Below are 17213 nucleotides of genomic sequence, written 5' to 3'. Positions count from 1 at the left end.
CAAATGGTCCTAATTAGAAACAGCCAAACGCATCCTTGCAATAGGATCAGCAAGCTCGATACAGTGCTGAAGCTCCCAACAAATCCTGGTCGGACAGCCAGAGCAGCCTCAGCCTGCGCCACGGCAAGGCAATGGTGTTTACGTGCTAGCACAAACAGCAAGTTGCATTCACGAAGGACTAGTTCACCAGCTGACAAAGACTTAGTTTTTGTGAGCTCTTTGTAAATTATTAAAGGTTCTGTGCTAAGCCCCCTCTCCTGATGGGTCACAACCAGACTGTCCCACAGCATTTCTAAGACAAGAAGCCGGCAGACACAGGGGGGTTGTGCCATTATTACCAGCGAAACATTCAAGAAACGTTTTCTTCCTTCCACACCTCTTTTCTCAACAGGACAATACATTCTATAGGGACACAAACCATACATTATGTACAGACCCACACCTTGCGAAACCAATGCTTGTGTTCTTCTAAGGCTTTAGCACTAAAGTAAAGACTTGCTTCTTCAAGATGAATCACCTATGAGGACTTGAAAAAGCTTTTTGACGTCAAATCCCTAGCAATTTACTGAAGAAAGATCATTTCACAAACTTAGCAGCAAAGACTTAAGAACAACTTTATATATATTACCATCTAATGAATTGTACCAACACCATCCCCGAATAAGATGCTGTAATCCAACAAACACACTTTTCTTAATAACATAGCAGAAAACTTTTGTAGTGGGGATGGAAGAGGAGAAAGAAGATCTATTTGACAAGTCCGTGGCAGTAAAGTAAAAGGTTTTGTTAAGAGAAGTACACTGAGACATGGGAGAGGCAGTCAATTTTACAGTTTCATTTAACATCAATTTCAAAGGTGTACATAGCAAAAACAGTCCAAAAAGTGAGTATCAGACCAGGCAGGCAGAGCCCAAGCTTTCTGGTACAGACAATTGAGCCGCTATCTTTACTCCAGCGCTCAGAGTTGAAGAGGCAGCAGGACCCAGTGCTCCAGCATGTACTTCGAGGGGTATTGGAAAGTTAAGAAAAGCTCAGCGAAAAGACCTCAGTGCTACGGGAGCCTGATCTTTTGTGAGCTAGAGAACAAGCCAGTTAACGAGCATTTAGAAACTACGGAGTTAGGCGATGCAAATTAATTTAACCAAGTAGCAACCAAAGGAATTCTGGCAGCTTCCTTTGACTGAGTAATTAGATTATGTATATTTTTTTCCTTCTCCCTTCTTTTCTCGATTAAAACCAGAGGCAGTGCCAGCACCAGCGTGCCCGTACGGACAGGCGGACGGACGGACACCAGCCGCTCGGCACGGCGCTGCCGGGCGGGCCCAAATCCGCTGCTTTTCCCCCCATTCCTTCCACACACCCCCGGCACTGCTTAACCCGAGGGGATCCCCCAAAAGCCCGGGGGGACAGGAGCAGAAACCCCCGCCGCCCCCGAACTGCGCGGCTGGAGGCGCCCCCGCACAAGATGCGCGCAGGGCAGGAGGGGGGCGCGGAGGGCTCGGGGGACCCTTTCCCTCCCCAAAACGCCCCTTCTCGGGTTTGGCTCACCCCCCCCCCAAACCAGCACCTCCCCGCTTACCCATGGCTGGCTCTCTCCGTGAGGGGCGCGGCGGGGATGGGGGCGCAGGGCAGGGGCCGTGCCGAGCCGGGCTGTGCGGGATGCGCTGCGGAGGGCAGCGGCCGCAGCTCGCCCAGTGCCGGGCTCCGCTCGCCTCGGGCGGGGAGAGGGGCGGGGATGTCCCCGCCTGCCTGCGCCGTCCGGGGGGGCCCGGCACGGCCCCGCACGGCACGGCCCGGGGCACGGCGGAGCGGAGCGAAGCAGCGCCGCCCCGCGCCCACCCGGCACGGCAGCGGCCTCCCGAGCGGGGCTGGGGGCCCCGGCTGCGACCCCCGAGGCCGGGGGGGCGTCACTCTTGCTCCTCTTCCCGCCCGGCTTGCTGCTCAAGAGTTTTGCGGTTCAGGTGTCCGACACAACGCAATTCCCCTGATGTCCGCAGCTTCGTACTTTTTGCAGCCTCTTCCCAGCCCGGGATGAGGTCCTACAGCGTTGGGATGCATCGCTTGCACCGTGTTCCAGCCACAAGACTGCACGCAGGGACTTGTTTTAACATTTCTTCAAACATTAGAAGAAATGTACCCTATCCCTTAGGAAAAACACAGGGGAAGGGAGTCCCACAGAGCGGGTGAGGTGGCTTGGAAGCATAGGGGCAGCTTCTCTGCTCACCTATGAAGCCACATTGAGATGCACTGGAGACAGAAATAGTCATATTGCACAGAAATAGTTGTGTCATGCAGAAGTCCTCACGGTCGCAGCCAACACATGTGGAAGAGAGCAGAAAAGTCAGAAAAGCTGCACTGATTTTCTCAGTTGGGCTCCTACCATTAGCAGCAATTTGCTTACTTAAGATGCAAAGGCCAGCTCTTCAGCCAGAATAAAAGAGGACTAATATCAACCAGCCTGTGCTGATTTACATTAATTGGGCACTTGGCACACATTTCCCTTGCCTTTGCCATGATAACAGTAGCCTCCTTTTCTGTTATTTACTTGCAGTGTATGGATATATTTCAACTTCTCCCATGATTATTAACAAAATGATCCATTAAAGTACACAACCGTATTATTCCCCTCTAAATGAGACAGATTGCTTCCGAACACACATTAATAAAGGATGGAAGGCAATGGGATGACAAAAGTGAGAACACTTCTTTCCAGGGAAGTCGGTTCACGTGTTGCAGCTGTAGACCCCTGCTCCTGAAGCAGTGTGCCTGTGTTCACATCTGAAGTTGCAATGTCAAAGCTGTGCCTTCATTTCCACCAAAAGCAAAATCCCACCCTCTCAGGGCAAAATCACTTGAGGCTTTTGCATCGATTAAGAAAGATCTATGTTTTTCCCTTAGAACTACAGGCCTAACACCTTGCGAGTACTGCGGGAGCAGGGAGTAAGTGCTCCTTCTCGGAGAGGCAACAAGAGGATTGAGTGAGTAACCCATTTTATAAAGACAGGAAAAAGTCATAGCAAAGCTGATCGCTGCAAGTTGCTTCCAGTCCCCCCAGGTATTAAAGTGGACGAGCTACACACCTTTGAAGAATGAGATTAATTATGGAAATAGCACATGACCCTTAACCAGAGTGGCACTAAATAGCACTGAAATACGATGGGAGCTGAAAGCAAAAGGTAAGAGCACCTTGATGTGTTTTCACTGTGTACTGGTGGGGGTCTGTTTTATTTAAAAAAATAAATTCCTTAGTTAAATTTACATTCTGTGAAGCGCTGGCAGTGCGCTGCTTTGTTGATATTAGGAGGAGCAGTTGAAAAATATGTCCCTGATTCTGGCCATGTTTACATCTCTGAGTAAGTTTGTGGAAACTTGAGGGCAGAGCTGCTCAAGGGAAGCTGACCAACAGGGCCATCACCATCTGGGTTGGGTTTATGGGCTTGCACCAAAACACAGGGGGAGCATTCCTGCGAGATGCACTAATGTGAGACACTCGCTGCCCTTGATGAGCTTTCCATCATCCTCAGAAACATTGGTCATTTTTCTCTCCAGAGAGCACAGCAGAGAGCAGCTGTCCAAATATTGGCCATGGCTCCGCAGTCAATGGGGATTTCCAGTCACAGAGATACCGAACTTAGTCTCTGATGAGCAGAGTGGTGAGCACAGGGCTTTTCCTTGGGCAAAAGGAAGCTGCAGTACTCCGTGAGGTCAGGAAGGCAAGAATTCTTTCTGAACTATGAATTCTTTCCTAGTCGCATTGTCAGGGAAAGGCATGGATCGTGCTCCCTGCCCTTACTCTGTTATCCAGTACATAACAGAGAGGAAAGTCAGGCTGGTTTACACAGCTTTTCAGTGAGCCTCAGTGGCTGGAGGACTCCTCGGGTGCTGCGGCCGGTAGCTGTGAGGCTGTGCAAAAGGCTGCTATAAATGCTGTGGGAAGCCAGGGTGATCCAGGCAATCCTGGCATTAAGGGATAATAGCAGTGTGCTGGTGCTGTTGCAAGTTTAGTCCATAAAAGAGAAGGCAAAGGCTCCAATTCTGTGCTGATGAAGGTTATTCATTGTCTACACTGGGTGCTTGAAACCTTTTCCACAGCTCGGGTAACAACCCGCAAACCCTTCTGTGTATTTTGCAGTGCTGCCATTGCACCGGGGTGGTGATGGCAGGTTTCTAAAGAAACACTTCCACTCCCCGTAGAAATGTGCTTGATGTAACCTAGGGCGGGGCGGTATGCTCTTCCCTGGGGATGTTTTAGGGAGGCTGTTTGATTTGCAGAAGAAAATTGAAGCTCAGCAGTCAATACCCAGGTCAGTCAAGACGATGATAGGAGCCAAGGACGAAAAGGAATGTCTCATCAGGTGTAACTGAGGGCACTGTATTAGCTTGAAACTCTGGATTTTACCTTATTTGACCATTGCCAGCCATCAGTGGTGGAACAGATTTCCAAAGTAAAGGAGGCTGACTGTATATAATTATTCATGTTTATCTATTTATTTATTTTTACCAGGCTCTGTGCGTGTTCTCTCTTTCTCACTGGAGAACAGCCCAGCTCTAAAATGAATCCCTGGACAGATCCATGTGGTGGCTGCTGCTACTTGGTTGCTTTCCCCCTTTCCCACTCCTACTGTCATTCCTTGGGACATGCAACCAGACAGATTGCCCTACATGCAGAAGCCCTTCCCATTAAAATCAGAACCAAAAGCAGTATGCTCCCACTTCATGTTTTAGCTTTGACTAAACATTTTAATTTTATTAAAATTCTTTTTCTAATAAATTTAATTTTAATAAATTTTTTTATTTTTATTTTGTTTACATTCCAATTTTAGGCATTGGAATGGGCTGCCCAGGGAAGTGGTTGAGTCACCATCCCTGGAGGTCTTTAAAAGATGTTTAGATGTAGAGCTTAGTGATATGGTTTAGTGGAGGACTTGTTAGTGTTAGGTCAGAGGCTGGACTCGGTGATCTTGGAGGTCTCTTCCAACCTAGATGATTCTGTGGTTTTATCGCAGTAAAGGCAGTGTTTCAGTGCAGAAGTGTTCTAGTGGGACACCTGCTTTGGCGGATCCCAGTTCACACAGTGTCCCACTGCTGTCTGCGTGTGAACCCTCCTCCCGTGGCCCCCTGTGCTAAGAGGGAACTCGGTGGCTACTCGTATTATGTCTGACTGCTACATGAGTGGTGCCAATGGGTAACAGTCATTTCCACTTTCCAGAGGATTAGAGGGAGTACATAGGATGCCACTCATACACTTGATTTTACAAAAATCCTGCAAATCTCCAAAACCTTGTAAAATCAGGGGCTCATGAGGCAGCCTCCCTTTCTATGTTAACACGAGTGTATTTTAGGTTTAAGGGAATCAGAAGTGATAACATCCCATTCTAGTGTCGGTGAGTGTTCTCTGAGGCCTATCTCCATGGGGTTTGGCAGTCCTCTCTGTCTTGAACTTCTGATTCCCCATACAGTTGAGGCATGCTGGGGTTTTTCTCTCCCATGTGATCTTCTGTTCAAAGCGGCGTTACAGAGGCCGTGGATGTTAAAGAGAAATAAAATGACAATTGGATCACTTTGTACTGTCATCTGCGTGCGAACAAGCGGTGACCTTTCTGTGCTTTGAACTCAGCATCTCGGTGTAGATTAAGGAGAATGACTCACGCTCTCCTGTGTCATTTGTACCTTTTATGCGGTGCTGATCTGCTTTACACTCCAACTGCTGCTACCAAAACCCCTTCTTAGTCCTCACTGCACAGAGCTGTTTGGAAAGTTCATATAGCAAAAAGCTGCGCAAAATTCTTCAGATCATTGGCCTTGCATAGTCTGGGGGAAAAGATGGAAGGAGAAAGATGAAAAACGAGAAGTGATTTGATAGTTTACCCAGCTACCCAGCATGTAGATACTCCCCTTGGAAATTAACATTCAGGTACAATAGCATATGGAATAAATACTCTTCAAAATCAAAACTGCTTCTTATTACCAGCTAGGTCACATTCTCAGCAACCGTTCCGCAATATGTAAATATCAGCAGTGATTGCTTTAGAATAGATATAATTATATATTCAACAGAATGCATAATTTTTCCCAATGAACCATAGTTAATTTTATCTGAAAATTAGTAATTACCATTTTGGTGTTAATTACAGAGTACTAAATACATCTTCAGTGTTAAAAGATAAACTCCTCTCTGTCTCATATACTCCAAGTTGCAGAATAACTAATGTCACTTTGTGATTTTAAAGTTAAATATATATATATATATATATATATATCATCGAAAATGAAGGATAGTGTTTAGAATAGGACCTTGGGCAACTAAAGAGTCGTCTTTCACTTAGCTCTACATGCTGGACCTCACTTGCATGGCATTTTGCTCTTACATGCATGGGTATTCTGTGGGTGTCCATGAGACATCTGGGCCTGGGGGGAGACCAGAGAGAAGAGGATGGGAGTATCATCCACGGTCTTTCTTCTGGATGCACGCTCTTGCTTCTGCACCTTTACCTTTCTGCACTTTGTGGAGGTGGCCTAGACCCGGTAGGGAACCATGTAGGAGTTAACGTGAGGTCTGAAATTGCACGGATGGTCTCAGTAAACCATTTTATGGAGTCAAAAATTTGTGAGTGAAAAAGAATAAGCTAACATCTCTGAGGACTGATGTGTGTTATACAGAAAAAAATACAAGCTGGTATGAATTTCCTCCAATGTGGAGTCCCCTGGTTTCATCCTCCCCCTCCCTTATGAATCTGCAAAATGTGCATGGGAAATGCTGACAACCCCACCTCCAAGGGAGGGAGAGAAAAATCCCACCTCCTGCTGTCCGGGTCACGATAAAACGATCGCCCGGAGAAGGCATTCTTCCACACGCTTCATTTCAACACGTTTAGGCTCAGAAATGCACTTGAATTTGGCCAAAGATGTTGTGTTCAGTCTAGCAGACTCGGGTATAAACATTTACTGAAGTGCTTTGCTGAGTTACTGCTGTGCTGTGAGGTAAGGAGCATGTGAGCTGGAGAGGCCACTTTGCTGTCTTTGGGAGGAGCTGACTCAAAGGTATGGATTATCCAACATTTCATTAGTACCAGTGGGGAGATTTGAATTCGGAATAGTTTGCAAATGAAGAAACCAGACGGGGGCAATATGCATACCCAAGGAACATTAGAATTCGACTTCAGAGCAACTTCTGTGTGACCATATACGTGCTTATTGCAATATCCTGAAAATAATTGCATACATATGTATGTTGGCCCCACCCTCCAGCAGTATCAATAGACTTAACCCAAGTTTTATGTTGAGTTGCAAATTAACGGAATAGACTTTATTTCTAGAGTGCTGAACACATGGCTGCCGTCCAATAACTTCAGCATGGCACCCACCCAAGAAATCGCTCCAAGGCAGCCTAATCAGGACAGGATTCCTGGCAAAAGCACATTCTGAGACAAGGCTCTCTCTCTTTTTCCAAAGTAGAAAACTCCTTTGATGGCAGTCACAGAGAGCATTTAAGAACATTCTCAGGTGCCTTTTTTTTTTTTTTTTTTTTTCAAACTGAAAATCAGACTCAAAGAGCAGGGGAAGGAAAATTGCAGGACTCATTTTAACACTTTTCCTTGATCCAGCTGGACAGAGGAGGTTGAGTAACAGCCAGCTGATTTCATTTTAGTTCTCGTTTTTTCACTTCTGTCAATAGGGAAAAGCTCATAACTTACTACAGAAGGTTTTAATTCTGCTCGGTAAACATGAATGGTGCCTAAGACTTAAAGCTGAGTTAGATTCTCTCATAATGGGCTACCCAGCTTTAGTTGTTCACTAATATACATTTTGAAATGCTGGTTTGGGTTTGGTGGTGGTGCTTTTTTTTTTTTTTGGTTAGGTTTTTGGTTTTCCCCACTACATTTTATTGCTTCTCTGCTGTTCTTCTTGCCTTGCAGAGTCCAGTTCTAGCAAATGGCTATACTCCGAGCTGCGGTTTGTGGCAAAAATGTGATGTGTTGGAGAAAAGAGTGACTCAGTAACTCAGCAGTGGTATAACTTACTCAGCATGCCCAGCAGTGCAGTGGTATAGTGCAAACAGACTGCAGGGGATGGGTGTCCTGAGCTGTGTGAGCTATGACGGCTGCTACAGCCCTGCAGGTTCTTCACTGGTTGATAGCAGAAGTGGGGATGAGCTGCAAAGGCCTCCATCAGCTCTGTGAAGTGTGGGTTTAGAAGGAAGGAGTGGTTTCAGGTCTGCTGATAATGGAAACGCTTCGCCTCCTTCTGGCTTCGCAGCCAGACAAACACATTAAACTTGCCAGAAATGTGACATTCAGAAATAAAAAAGCATCAGCCAACCTGGCCAGCTGAGTGACAGCACTCCAGGAAAGCCCAACCAGGCTGAGGATGCAAGGGAAGAACTTGAAAAATAACAAGATCAAGTTTGATATTAAATCTTGGCTTTAGAAAATTAGTTTGATATCTCATACCCCAGATTAAAAAACATATTAAAAAAAAATCCAAACATCTATTCCAAATATGAACATTTTCCCCTTATTTTCAGTCCAGACACTGAATTTTTGGAAACACATAAGCATATGATTAAAAATAAAAAAGTAGGACACATTAGTCACACATATATACTCATTCTCCAATTTGAGAAATGAAAAAGTAAATAAACCTGTCAGGTATTAGTTATCATTTTGCCTTTCATTTATAGCATACATAAGATAGGTTGAAGAGCATGTATTTTTAAGACAAAGATCTCTCTTAGGACTCTTGTTATCTGATTCTAGTTATCGTGAATATCATGCTCAGCAAGAAGAAAAATAATACCATTTCAAGAGAGGAATGCAATAAACCTTTTTATTAGAGATATATTAAATGTGGGCTACTGTCATGGGTGGATTTGGATTCTTTTTGTATGTTTTATTTTAAATTAAGTTCAGGCCAAACTGAAGTGTTTCTTAGCAGTCAGATAGCCTACAATATTAATTCTGGCCTCCCATATTCAAAGGCAATAACTTGTTGTTCTTTAAAAGATGAAAAAGCCAAAGGTACACCAAACATCACGTAAACTTATCAGAAAAAGATGACCCAGCACCGTCAAAGAAGTTATTGAAACTGCAGCTTGGGAAATGATTCCTAAAAAGCAAGGGCACTTCTAACAGCCCTTGGACCTTCACTGCTTGGTGTCCACCTTGAAAAGGACACAGAAATTGTTTCAAGTTGTGCCTTGCAATGGGATGATGCCATGAGGAGCGGGGAGGTGACTGCCCAGGACCCTGGTGGTAGAAAACAAATTTCAGCAGCAAAGTTGGAAACCCGTAGCCACTAGAAGAAGGGGAGATCTCTAGAGAGAGCAAACGCTGCTGTGTAGAGAATTTATTAGCAGCAGGCATAGACGCCTGTATCAGCACTTCACCGGTGGATAAATCAGTGGGTTTGCTAATGATGTTTCAATTCTCTTGGTTGAATTGGATTTCTAAAACAAAAAAGCAGCTGCAGGCTGAATCGCTTTATATGACAAGAGAATAATGACTAACCAATCCTGAACACCCAGGGTTTCTGTATATACAGGATAATTTAGCTTCCTTTATTGTTATTATTTTATATGCAAATGAAATTATCAATGGCTTTATCTAATTACTTCCTGGATCACATTTATTCCCGAGTTTGTGCCTGTTTCTGTGTGAGAGAAATGTCTTCCTTGTGTTTTAGCCAGGGTTTCACACTACATCTTAGTCCTGCTGGAGCCTGTGGGAGTTTTGGTACATTACAGATACGACACATTCAGAGGACACTGGAATTGAACAGAAAATACTGGAATTGCCTGTGGTTATGAGAGTGGTATTATTTCGAGACAGGGCCCATTACCTTATGCTATTATCTGCATGTTATGTGTGCTGCATTTTGCATATTTGATGCTTCCTTCACATGACTATCGGGTTCCTTTAGCAGTAGTGTTTTGGAGATGATCTGGCCAAGTGCCCTCGTCAGCCTCTTGCTAGGTTGTTCTCTGGGGCTCCAGCCAGTAAATCCCCACGGGCTTTAAGCTCTAAATAGGCTACTGCTCCCCCTCCTAAGGATCAAGCTGAGCTGAAGCAGTGCCTGCTGCAAAAGTAGGAAACAGGATGCCAGCTGGCAAAGAGGGCTGAAAAGAGAGAAGAAAAGAGATAAAATGATTCTTAAATTGAGAAACTGCCTTAGCAACATCCTCATTTGCTGGGTGGGAATAGATCATGGTTGCTTGGTTGGTCTTTCAAATGGCTGAGCTCCTAAATTACAATTATGCCTTTCCATTGAAGAGACGGAGTTGACAGAGATGTACTGTTGAGACACACTGCAAATTAAACAGATGGATTGTGAAGCCCAGGCTCTGTATCCAGTAATTCCTCCCACTAAGGGGAAAATCTTTCAAAAGCTTCCCCCGGTGCTCAACAGGATCCTGGTGGCTTCATTGCACCGCGACTTTAGAAGGGCTTTGGTCAGTGGGATATTTACTCCAGGTGGAGTCTGCCCAGAGATGACTTGGCAGCAACACCCTTCCCACCACTGGCATGGTAGGGAGGGAGTTTTGTGAGTTTTGTGGTTTAACCAGGACAAGAGGAGAGGGTGATCCTCCCTCAGCCAGGTCGGGGCTGGAGCTGCTAAGCAGGTGCTGAGGGCAACACTGTGGTAAGGGTCTTGGCACTCTGATTTCAGCATTTGTTCTGGTCATCTGGATTAGTCCTTCTCACTTGCTCTGCTGGCTGCTGGGTGTCTGGGCAGCATTTCGTCCACTACCTATGGGAGATGGAGAGGAGTGCAGGAGCTGGGAGACTTTTGGCTGCCAAAAGCACGTGTTGGGGTGGAGGGTTACAAGCTAAGTCAGAGCTGGGAGAGAAACTTGGAGAAATAGAATATCAGAGAGAAAGAGGAAAACACGGGTAAGCTGAAAACGACGGAGGGAAGAAAAAACCTGGAAATTGTTCAGCTGGGTCCTCAGAGATCTGAAGTATGAGGGACATTGGCAGAAAAAATGCATCGCAGTGCATATCCATTTAATTGCAGGTAGCTTTGCGGCGATGGCAGCAGTGGGAGAGGCAGTGTAGGTGTTTTTCCTACGCTGAGCGTGCATTCACATGTTATTTCAAGCACCGCAAAGTGTGACTACCTAAAACCATTCAACATTTTAAAGGTTGCCTAGTTAAGAAGTATAAAAAAATTATCTGATTTTATTTCTGGAAACCAAGAAATGAAAATAATGTTGGAAAATCAGCAAACTCAGCACTTTTTGTCACTTCTTCACGATTATTTTTGTAACCTCGGGCACTCTATTAGAAAAAAAAATCTACATTGCACCTGAGATCCTGTTGTATGCTTTCTAGCATTCTGGTGGTTCTACATCACTTCACACCTCAAAAGCCTGGCATTAAGGAATTTAAACAAGCTAAATAAAATTGTTCAATTACCACTTTTTAATATGGCATTTTAAAGTTTCAACAATATGAATTATTGGCATGCTGTATTCCAGTAGGATGTGATACCTTCTTGGACTGAGCTGAACAATTCTTTTAAGCGGAGGGGGACTATCTCACTGCAGTCTATGCCTGGAATGACAATTTTCACAATGTAACACAAGCCACTAGTGCGGTTAATTATTATCAATGTATTTACTCAAAAAAAAAAAAAAGCTTTGGTTATAGCCATGCTGTAGAAAGAAATTTAATTTTGCTAGACTTGAATAATGCAGGTAACACTAAGAGACTAAAAGAGCTACAGAAGGGAAAAGACAAAGACCATGCTAAGGCAGCTCTTTTTTCCCCTTCCAAACAAGATTTAACTGCTGTTGACAGGGAAAGTATAGGACATCCTTCCAGAGTGGGTCTGTGCCATAAAACACACTTGTGAAGGGCAAAGAACTAGTCTTTTTAGAAGCACTCTGTAGAAGCACTTCTGCACTCCACAGGTACTTGCTGATGCTCTAATACTGGAGGTGCGGGTGACCTGAAGAGGGACCGTCTCAACTGAACAAGCAAAGGAGGGAGCACCAAGCACTGATTTTGTCAGTAGTTCTCTCTGTTGTCTTTGCTGGTAGAGGAGAGCAGTTCTGGAGGAAGTATGGTCTCTGTCACCGTGCAGCTGTTCTTTCTGGCGTGTTCCTGAAATGAATTCCTCACCTGGTGCTTACAATATCACGGCCTGCTGCCACGGGACCTGGTCATGTCACACACACTCAGCATCGTGGCTTTCAGAGCAAGAGCAAGCCATGAAATAAGCGGTATGGCTTGCATGTTTTGAGTTCAACAGCCAGCAGAAAAGATAAAGTAACAAAGACCTGGCATTCAACTCCCCTTTACCCCGTGACCTCAGTTTGGCTGCAGGGCTCCTCAGAGGAGGTGCTAAGGAAGGACTTTACGTGTGTCCCTGGAGCACTTGGGGGTGTGGAATCAAAACAGGACCAAAACCTTCCATGGCACTGCCAAGACCTACGGAGTGTAGCCCAATGGCAGAGCAGTGCAAATGAAAACCACGTTGTGCTCAGCAAGACTGCATATAACAAACACTTTCTGGTCTCTAGTGCAGGGTGATCTGGCCTTACTGGAAATCCTAAATTAATCAACACGTATATAGAAACGTGATAAAAATAATGAATACAAATATCTCCCCAGAGATTGTGTCATTTATGTGATACCTATTGTTTTGTTTGCTTTTGTTTTACAGTCCATTTCAGATTTATATTCTGCGGTCTTGTCAGGAATCCATCAAACTGCTGTATTTCGAGTGCATTGCAGCCTAACTGGCTGAAGTTTTAGCTCAACCTCACCACTTTGCATGGAAGGAAGATAGTGGGATAGGAGCCATCAGCCATTACTCAATCACTTCATGTAATATGTTGCAGACGAGAAGTGTGGCCTTTGATGAGTTCCTTCTTAAGTAAAAACATACTTCAAGCATTTACTTCTGTCACAACAGTAACTCCTTTCCTTCTGCTCGGGGAGGATATCACAGCACCACAATCAATCCAAAAAGAAGCCAAGGTACATAATCTGTACCTGCGTTTCGAGTTTTGGAGCTAACAAAGGACAACTTAATCTAAACTCATAGCACTCGTGGTATTCTATTGTGCATTGCAAGTACAAAGCAGGCCATACAGCCTAAACTAGTGGAAGTGGGGGTGGCAGGAAATGGAATTTGTTTCAAAGTGGAGCCTAATTAGTTTCTGAAATGGATTAGACAATGTGGTTGCCGGAGGTAACAAAAACTAGACATGATGACCCAGGAGATCTTTTCCTGTCCAACGCAACGGAAGCGTGTAAAGCTTAGTTATGTGAGTCAAAATTTATGAAACACAAGGGCATGAGCTTTGTCTTGCTGGATGCTTGTACATGGCTAGACCAAAAGGGTTAAGCAACTGAATCTTGGGCCTCTGGTTCCTGCCACTGTTCACACCAAAGCAAAGGGTACGGACCAGAATCTTCTAAGTATGCTCCTCGGGACAGCGTCTGCAAGCTTGCAAACTCAGAAACTAACTTCTATACAGAAAGTAGGAATGAAGAAAATAATTAGAAAACCTGGGATAAACCTTTTCATGGGTTTGCCTAAATAAGCGTATCTTGTATGTCCAGCGAGGAAAAAAAAAAAGCACATTTTTCTATATGATTTGTAATAGAGAAAGCTAGCTGAACCTGCCTAATGGAAGTAGTGCGAGGGGATTGTTTTTATACTAAAGCAGGACAAGCCCTTGAAGGCTGCAAGTACTATGAAATGTGCTCATACGTCCTCTTCTAGTGGTGGCAACATTAACTTATAAATGCTTTGGTCTGTGGAGTTTGCCACCCCCGTAGATCTACTCATCTGATTGCACAAGTGAGTGCTTCCCTCAAGCCTTTTCACTACAAATAAGCTTTAAACAGCTTTCTAAGAGGGCTCTTCCCACTCAGCTCCTTTTGACTTACAGCTAGGGAGTGATCACACAGACGAGCTGCTGACAGACCCAAGATGGCAGTGAGCTTTGGTGGAGCTGAGCCACTGGGGTGATTTCTGTAGCTAGGAAAAAAAAAAAAATGTGTGGGACAGCTGAAAGAGGAACCTCAGGACTGGTATTTCACCTTTATCTTCAGTATAAGCACAGGGGACGATTCTGAAAATCATAATAAACAGGTAAGAGGTCTCATCAGCTTTCTACACTGTCACCCAACAGCAGCTGTCTAGAGGACAGTAGAAAAGAAGTCCATGAATAAAGCAGTGTTTTTTTAATCCCTTCCCAGCATCCAGTAAGGTGTAGCGTTGTGTCATTCAGACACAACGGTTTAACTCCATATTTAACAGCTCATGACAGACTTTTGCCTCACAGCTTTATTGAGCCCAGAATTTGGTGAACTGTTACTTTGTTTAAAATGATGTTTAAAAATTGAGTCAGAGCTTTGGAAAGCAGCCCTATCAATCCTTTCCATTCTTCTTTTCCCTTCTTCCACACAATGGTATTTCTTTTTGGTGTGTGTATACAGCAGTCATGGGGACAGCAATTTTGTCTATTTTGGCCTTTCAAAAGCCTTTGCAGGCAAAAGATCTCAGTGTAGTTTAGGAAACCAGCCAGTAGCATTGGCACCATTAGGCTGTTAAGTATTTTCTTGTCAAAAACCACATATTCTGTTTGCTTGCTTTCTTAGAACAAAATGATTCATGATTAAAAGGGAAAAATCCTTCTGTGACTATGTCATTAATAGAATCCATCCACAGAGAATCCTGATTACACACACAGCTCAAACCAAGCCAGGTCTTTCTTTACTTCTGGGCATATGACTTCTGAGAAGCTCCTGACCTGCTGAATAGTTAAAACTGATGCTGGTGTACTCACCTACACAGGTCAAGTCCAGACAATTCTTCTGTTACAACAGCTAGGTCTCCAAGAGAATACCCGAATACCAAAGCCGCGGTCCATCACCTACCGAAGCTCCAATGCACATGCCTCTATCCACTAGCTCAGCAATTCCAGCTATGCAAGAATATACAAAGGGACGTGAGGCCTTGAACTTCATACTTTAAATGTAATCACCCTTCAGGAGCGGCTGAGACTTGCTTACAGAATGCTGTTCTACATAGGATAAAGTCCACGAGAATTTTTTTTCCTTTAGACTATCCTAGCATGGCCATAGGAGGCAACATAGCAGGTTAGACAGGATAGATGGCTGATGAATTAACACACAAAGATGAAAACAAATTTTCATTGCAGCATGTATGTATCATTTATCAAATAGCATACTCCCCAGAAACTTATACTTTTAAGAAATTAGGACAACAGGATTCCGGATGTTTCTTTTTGACAGACTGTATTTCACAGTTCAGGCAATAAACTTGACCACTTTGTAATTCTTTCAGCCAAAATATTCAGACCAGCATGCCAAAAATTGTACTTATAAACCCAGATTTAAGCAGCCGAATCAGTCTTGCTTCCTGTCCAAAGACTTGTTCTCTGATTAACGCAATAGATTAAGATGATGATATTTGAAATATATTCATATAATGACTGAGAAGCTTCTGCAAGTAGCAAAAGATGTAAGAATGAACAAATCCCTTACGTATTATATATGTATTTATCCTTCATAAAAGCTGCTACATTAGTTTAAGTTGCTTTACATTAAAGCTCCTTCCGAGGCATGTGCAGCTAGCCATTATACAAGACTACCATCAAATGAATATTTAACAATAATTTTGATGAAAAATTATGCTAGTCAAAATTATTTAATCTCCTCTCAGTTTACCTGTATACACAGGCATACTGAACTGTCACTTGCTTTATGGGGAAATAATTCTATAAGGACAAGTGTCCTTGACAATGTCACCACTGTGTAAGTGCAAGTAGTTTTTCTTTTGATAGGAAACTGAGAGGTCATTGCTTCATCCGTATGTTAAATTTATACTGTGACAGTTCTGAAAGTATTTTTTTCTTTTCTTTCAAGAATGCTTACAGTAAAAAAGACCAATTACCATTTTTCTCCAATCTTCAAAAGCATCTTCAACCAATCACACACTCTTCTTCTGAGGCTCATCTTCATCTTCTTCTGAAGATGAGCAAATACAAAAACCAACTTTTGAAATTAAGACTAATTGCTTGTATGACAACTCACACTTGTGACTTTAAGGTTCAATTTCTTCTGCTGGGACAAGCTCATGAGAAATAGCACCACCAGCAAGTGAAGAATTAATTCCCTCTGGGCAGGACTGTAAAGCAGCTGGTGTAACTGAAAGCAATGGCATGATATTCTGGACAAGGAAGAATTAAGTCTGCAGCATCTCGGCTGCATTCTATTCGAGAGGCTGGCATAACATTGTAATTAGGGAACAAAAAAAGGTACGTAGTCTGATGACTGAGGATTTCAGTGCAATACAAATGTGCAAGAGAGGAGAGCGTTCCAGACATTCTGACTAAATGTGCATTTTTGAAATGCAATTGCATTGCTTCCATGATCATGTGCTTTTTTGAGATATTTCTTAGGACTGCAAAATGTCACAGGATTCAAAATAAGACTTAGAACACAAAATCTCCAAGTTCCACTGAACTACCAGCTAAATGGGACTTCTGGCCAATTACCAACAACAGCCAGTCTCTTGAAATTTGGGAACAGTAAAGAGATTATTTGGCAGCAACTCTGTCCACAAGAGTGGATTCCTCTCTCTCAAGCCTTAATGCATAGTTCTTAGGGAACATTTTATCCAGGTCTCTCTACTTTCAACCTCACAAACCACGCTAAAACCTCTTAGAAATAGTTACGAGAAACAAAGGCAAGGAAATTTCTTGTATATTTTGTCTGAAGTGGGAAAGGAGTTCAATGTTTGTCTTGTATGAAGTCTCCACAAATACTTTAGGAGACCAGAATTTCTGCTTCTGCCAGCAGAACCAGTTGGATATAGAAACATCCACAGCAAGAACTCGGTTGAAAGTAAGAACAGCCCAGTCCTACACCCCCCTTCTGTCTTCTGTACTGAACCATGCAGGGGAGACATCACCACCACACGGGAAACATTTCAAAGAGAAACAGACCTATGCACATAATCTGGGACAGGGTTTTCCCCCAGTGGATGCAACAGCTCTCCCATTCATTTTGTACCATACCACGCGTGAAAGGTACTGACTGATGTTCCTGTGAACGTCCTGTCAACACTCTTCTGCTTCTCACTGTATTAAAACTGCGCTTGCTCTCAGTGCAACCCTCTCTGAACAGCTAAAAGAAGGCTCTAGCATATGAAAACTGGAGTGTTGAAGTATG

General features: G+C 43.8%; 1 protein-coding gene across 4 annotated transcripts in view; it reads right to left on the bottom strand.

Annotated features, from left to right (window-relative positions):
- GPM6B (glycoprotein M6B) overlaps positions 1 to 1707 on the bottom strand; it is a 109328-nt gene extending 107621 nt beyond the window's left edge. For all 4 annotated transcript variants that reach the window (XM_035542295.2, XM_050708056.1, XM_035542294.2 and 1 more), the window contains exon 1: positions 1580 to 1707. In XM_035542295.2, the coding sequence (XP_035398188.1) occupies positions 1580 to 1583 (4 nt within the window). In that variant the 5' untranslated portion in view covers positions 1584 to 1707. The remainder of the gene's footprint in view (positions 1 to 1579) is intronic.
- Between the last annotated feature and the right edge of the window lie 15506 nt (positions 1708 to 17213).

Source organism: Cygnus atratus, chromosome 1 (assembly GCF_013377495.2).
Source record: "Cygnus atratus isolate AKBS03 ecotype Queensland, Australia chromosome 1, CAtr_DNAZoo_HiC_assembly, whole genome shotgun sequence".
Lineage (NCBI taxonomy): Eukaryota > Metazoa > Chordata > Aves > Anseriformes > Anatidae > Cygnus > Cygnus atratus.
Note: the sequence above shows the minus strand (reverse complement) of the source record. Positions and strands in the feature narration are given on the sequence as shown.